The sequence below is a fragment of the Nuphar pumila genome, chromosome 15 (genome assembly GCF_984573655.1).
Source record: "Nuphar pumila chromosome 15, dmNupPumi1.hap1.1, whole genome shotgun sequence".
Lineage (NCBI taxonomy): Eukaryota > Viridiplantae > Streptophyta > Magnoliopsida > Nymphaeales > Nymphaeaceae > Nuphar > Nuphar pumila.
In genome coordinates, this window is record NC_143263.1 from 40918344 (window position 1) to 40924631 (window position 6288).

General features: G+C 41.6%; 1 protein-coding gene across 1 annotated transcript; it reads right to left on the reverse strand.

The window, feature by feature from the left end:
- Positions 1-3947: 3947 nt before the first annotated feature.
- LOC149815226 (polyamine-modulated factor 1-binding protein) lies at positions 3948-6023 on the reverse strand. The gene is made up of 3 exons (XM_089990111.1): positions 5933-6023; positions 5374-5425; positions 3948-4400 (listed from the first exon to the last, which is right to left on the reverse strand). The coding sequence occupies exons 1-3, from the start codon at positions 6021-6023 to the stop codon at positions 4247-4249; spliced, it is 297 nt and encodes a 98-aa protein (XP_089846237.1). The 3' UTR covers positions 3948-4246.
- Positions 6024-6288: the final 265 nt, after the last annotated feature.

The window sequence follows — 6288 nt, forward strand, 5'->3', positions numbered from 1 at the left end:
TGCCGAAGGGATAACAGGGGCAGGGGCTAGGCCTCTGCTTGCCAAAAATCAGAGCAAGCAAAGGCCTTGCCCCTGCCAATTTGACCAAGCCAATGGCAGGGGATTCGCCCTTGCCTGACATAATACAGAGAGGCAGGGGCCTGTTGAACCTTTAAAATGACAGAGGCTTCGCCCTGTCTGACGAAAACTTAAGATGAACGGTCGGGGTCGGATGCCCGGTGAGGCTGCCGGAGAGGGAGGGTGGGGTTGTCGGTGAGCTGCAGGCCAACGTAAGGGAAAGGGGCGACAAAGGGAGGGTGGGGTTTCCCATCAAGGATGCTGAAGAGGGAGGGTGGGGTTGCCCCGTGAGGCTGTCGGAGAGGGAGGGTGGGGTTGCCAGAGAGCTGCAGACCAACACGAGGGAAAGGGGCGACAGAAGGAGGGTGGGGTTGCCCATCAAGGATGCTGAAGAGGGAGGGTGGGGTTGCCAGAGAGCTGCAGACCAACACGAGGGAAAGGGGCGACAGAAGGAGGGTGGGGTTGCCCAGCGAGGCTGCCGAAGAGGGAGGGTGGGGTTGCCGGTGAGCTCCAGGCGAACACGAGGAAAAGGGGCGATAGAGGGAGGGTGGGGTTGCCCAGTGAGGCTGCTAGAGAGGTAGAGTGGGGTTGTCGGCGAGCTGCAGGCCAACACAAGGATGGAGAAGAGAGATGAGAAGAAAGAAGATGAAGAAGAAGACAATGGAGAGGGGGGAAGAGAACACCTGAGAGGGTTGGACGCAGAGTGGGGGTCGCCGACGTTGGGTGGCCGGAATACAACGAGCAGGAGAGAGGGCTCACCCAAGGGAAAGGGGCGACAAAGGGGGAACGACCGAGGGAGGAGAACGGGAGGTGGCCGGCGAGGTCTCCGGAGGGAGCTATCGGTGGGTCGTAAGAGAGCGGGGGCGGAGATGGCGAGCAGTGTGGGGGTGGTCGGCAGAAGAGGAGAGAGAGAGAGAGAGAGAGAGAGAGAGAGAGCAAAGTTAATTTTGTGCCCTAGATGGGCCATTTTATATCAAAAATTAGCGTTGGAAAAATTCTATCTCAAAATCTATAGTGACGGATTAGCGACAAAAAAATTCTATCGCTCATTCGTCGCAAAGTTGTGACAGAGTTTGAGATGGAATATTTCTGTCGCTAATTAGCGATGGATTTTGAGACAGATTTTTCCATCGCAAATTCTGCAACTAATTCCAATTTTAGGGTAACTGATAGGGGTCTGCCTAACCCCAGCTTTCTCCGTCCAAAAAAAGTTTAGGCTCTCTCTCTCTCTCAGGTGGCCTACTAGAGCTGATTTGATTGTCAAATTGAGTGAACACTGTCTTACCATGAGAGAGGCCCTCTTTCCTAAGGTTGAAACAAACATATCCATTAAAATATTAAATATCCATAGGGAAGTACTTTCCCACTTGGTTGTCCCTTTCATGGAAACAAAGATGAGATTCAGCCACGCCAAATCTCTTTTATTTTTCTATTTCACAAGGCGAATCCAAAATTAAGCGCCACTTGTGGCGTATAGCAACTTGCTGCTGTTGAACCCATGTGAAGGATAAATTCCCTCCTTTCTCTCTCAAATCCAACTACTAATATCAATGGATTGGGTTTTATCTGATATCCAATTGAAACTGATTCCATCTAGCTGGATTTGGTAATTCAAAACTATATTCTATTATAATAAGATGCTGATATGGTTTTGATTTTTTGCTACCAAATTGGACTGATATCTGGATTGATAGATTCAAATCTATTTACAAATAAAAAGCCTGATTGGTATGAGCAATGTTGTAAAAAACATTGAGGCTAGGTGAGGCGCCATGATATACTTCAGGCATCGTAGGCTTCAAGGCATTAAGGTGTAAGCTTCATGAACAAATAATTAAATATTAGAAATTAAATAAAATAACATAGGAATGCATATAAATATTTAAAATATATTACATACATTTTATTTTTTGATTTTTACATTCAAAGAAAAATATAATAATATTTTATAAAAAATATTCTTATGTCTTAGATATTAAATTTACTTTATTTTAAAATCATGTATATTTATATATAAAAATACAATGCATACATTATGTTCTAATTGTTAGTTTTAAAATGGTTGAGATATATGTTGATATTCTATTTGGATTTAACAAGCCTAAATCAAAATGTCCTACAATTCTTGTTAATTTAATAAAATTCAAAATCATGGTGGTGACAACAAAAACATGCAACTATCAGGATATTTACTATGAAATGGAAGGTTTAATATGGGGAAAGCACTCTTACGTTGTTGCAATATAGACTATTATCTTTTTGAAAAATATTACATTATATATAGGGAGAGAGAGAGATGGGCTGTTATCGAACTCGTTTCTGCTGCTGATCATGCAAAGATCAGCAGCAAAAAAAATCGAGTTGAAAGGGTCATTAGCGGTCACGTCCGCTGCTAATGACAGCAAATCTCATGAAATCCATGAACGAGCATCGTTCGATGAGATGGGCGTCCACTGTTATGCCCGTCTCTCTCTTTATATTTATATATATATATATATATATATATATATATATATATATATATATATATATATATATATATATATATATATATATATATATATATATATATAGAGAGAGAGAGAGAGAGAGAGAGAGAGAGAGAGAGAGAGAGAGAGAGAGAGAGAGCATATGATAAATGTTTTGAGAATTTTTTTATTTAGGTACAGTTTTTAAAAAAGTGTTTTTACTACCTACGATTTAGAGAAGGATAGGAAAAAAACAGATTTCTGGTGAAGCACATGACAAGGAAAAACCCAAATTAGGCTTTAGATGTGTTCTTAATTATTGCTCGTTAACTTTTAGGCTTTCGTGGTATTTTTATTAAAGTAAAACTTTTAAAACTATTTTTGTCCTTTATTTTAAATGCTTTGCTTTCAACACATGATGTGTTTTTTAGTGGGCAGTCAAAGGATGGCCAATACTGTGACAATAAAAACATCATCCATATAATGAAAGAATAATGATATCGAGATGAAATGTCATTATGTTTGTGAAGAATATAGTAAGAAGACTCTGGTTAATTTTTTCACAAAAGGGCTTTCTTCTTCTCGGTTTATTTCTTACTTGACAAGCTTTCGATGATCGTGTTAAGTTGTATATATATTATATTATTGTAATACTCATTAGGGACACCAATGGGGGTTCCACTTGTCTGTTAAGAGCAGTTCATGCACGTCACCTTGTGTTGTGGGACATTGCCAATTCAAAACCCAATGGTATGGTCAATTAATAACCGGTGGGGGTCTCTAGCTTGCCTTTAAAAAAAAAAACTCATTAGGGATACTTTTATCATTTTACTATTTTGTAATAGGTTGTGCACATTAAGGGCACATCAATCTTTTTATATAATTTTTTTATTTTTTTGTTTCATGTTTTTTTTGCTAAGGGTATTTTTGTCAAATGTCTTGAGAGCAGTTGGGAGCTCCCCAACAACTCTTTGAGCCCTACTTTGTGTATATAAAGGGGTGTTCTCCTCTAATTGCATTATGTTTTTCTTAAGCATATTTTCTCTCAAAAAAATCTATATATTATTTATTTGTGTTTTAGCTCCTAATGGTTTGTTTGCGTGTCTTCTTGCATTGATTCATAAGTGGTCTATGTTCTTTGTGTACTTGTAAGCCCATAAGAGGCACCCACTTATATATTTTTTCCTTTTCATTACAATTTTCATCCTAAAGCAAGCCTCCTAAAGAGATCCCAAGTGTAGTTGGTTTCACATGATAATCAGATTTTCTTCTTTTTTCCTTGTTCTCAACATTCAGGTGTGAAAACCAAGATTTGGGGTGGCTCTGAATCCAGTTAGATGGTGCTTGGTCAATCAGATGTGAGAGCCAAACCCAACCAGTCCCAGTCAGCGTCACTTTCTTGATGAACCCAAAGCCAAAGGCTAGTTTCCATATCTATATGATCCTTTCCTTGTTCAGACCCAAATCAAGCGGCTCAGGTGCCATGATTCTAAATCATTGAATCTCTATGCATCAGTACAAAAAGAAAAGCAATTGGCTCTTAATTCTCTAAAACATGTACTTAGTAGCTCTGTGGCCTTGCTCAGTTTTAACCTGACAAGCTTGAACTAAAAGGTGAGCTTTTTACTGTTATTCCCTGTGGGTGTGTAAAACTGGAAACTCTGTAATTTTCAGGTGTTCTTGGCACATCTTTTGGGTAGAGAGGGGCTGAATTTTTGCCATCAGATGGCATTTGTGTTAAGGAGATCGAGGGCATTGAGAGCAGCCATCCGGAACAGCTCTTTCTCCTCCTCCACCATCTTCTTCCTTTCAACTGCCCATTCCTTGCACTTGTTCACTTCCCCTGTTATCTCAACTGAGATCTTGTCTATCTCACTGTCATTAAACTCAAGGACACGGTCAAGATTTATGTGAGGGCCAATCAGGTGCAATCACATTGCACACTTTATTGTGCCGCTGCACCTGATCCACCCTCCATCTTTCCCCACAGCTGACAGGCTGTGAGTAGTCAGGTAGAACGGCACAATCAAAGTATGCAATGTGATTGCACCTGAACCACTCTCCAGGCAACACAGAACTATCTTAAAAAGGAGAGGAGACCCCATGATTAGGACCGAGCACATTGCAAGATACTCAGTCCAATCACTGAATGCCAAACATCCATTCATTGAGGAGATAGGTCCCATGAATGGATGTGTCATTGTGTGTCATCCGTTATTTGGGCCAAGTACCAGATCTGCTCCCCTTTAACATGGATACCCAACTGAGCCCACAGCCTACTTGAAATCTTTAATTCTTTCCAGAAATAAATGATTATTCATTCAAGGCCATTTTTTATGCAGCGGTGCTGCATGCTTAGTAGCATCCAGCTCTACTGCTGCTGACCATGTGAAAAGATCAGGTGCAATATAATTGCACAAATATTTATGCATTAAGCACCTGCATCTTGGAGACAGGCCTGACAGTTGTAGGGCCCAAGGCATAATGGATGGCGATCAGGTGCTTAATGCATAAAATTTGTGCAATGTCCTGATCCGAACTCTCTGACCACCTATCTCAACATAAACAACGCACCCATATAGAGAAATGCCGAGATGGATGGTTGTCAGGCAGGTTGCTGCATTTCACGGGCATATAGTGTGAAGTCTATTAATTAGTCATCGGCTTTTCACGTTCTGCGAATAGCCGGGACACTGGTTATCACCAAGCCTTAACCTTATAGGGTTTGGTATGGGTCTGTCAGGGTCAAACCCGACCCATTGACACCCCTACCCCAAATTATCACTCGGATCCAGATTTTTCGTTCCAATCTTACATTGAGAATCAGCAAGTGGGTTACATATTTCACCTGATCATCTTAAGCATGTTCTCAACTGCTGCTTGTGCCTGTTGCATCTCATCTGCAATTTTCACAAACGATAGGATCAGATCCGGAGAACTAGGTCTGGCATTACCGATCAAGCACCTGACCCGGATCCAAATTCATTTTCAGTTATCGGTCGGAGCCTAAATGGTTCCAGAAGTTCCCGTGTTACCAAAAGGGTATATTGGTCAATTTCCAACAAGACGGAGAAGGCGCGCCACTGCGTCATAGGGAAAAAACTTTTTTTTTTAATTAGAAAAAAAAAAGAACCTCCTGGAGTTCTTCAATCTGCCGGCCAGCGTGGTTTCCGATCGGTCCCCCGCTTTCTCCGGCAATTTCGTATCGTCAGAGGCTGAACGGAATCAGTCATTGAGTACGAAACGAGGACCAGTATATCCTGAAATTTGGAAGGAAATGGCGGGATTTCGATGGCTATTCTTCTTGATTTTAGGGTTCGAATTCAACCGAAATTCCTCACGGAGAATGGAATCAAGAGGAAATTTGCCCCAAGAAAGAGAGAGAGAGAGAAGGAAAAGGAAATCACCTAAGAGGACAGCAGAGAGTTGGGATCCCGCGTCGGAAGAAAGAGCGGAACCGGAGGAATCCACGGCGACAATCGCGCTCTTCCCGTCCATTTCTTCTTCTCTTGGTTGGCAGAGAGAGAGAGGGGTATCTGTTGAGTTCGTTATTTATACTCGATATGCTAAGAGACTAAGGCTAAGGCTAAGAAGTGGTCGAATATGTCCTTAAAAACTTATGAAATAACAATAACGCCCTTCCAGTTGGTAGCTTTAGGCCGCGTTCGTATTTCAAGGAAAGTGGATTGTTTTCCGCATAAACGCATCGACGGGCGTGCATTTCCTCAGGGCTACAGTGATAACACAAACGCTGAAATCGTGC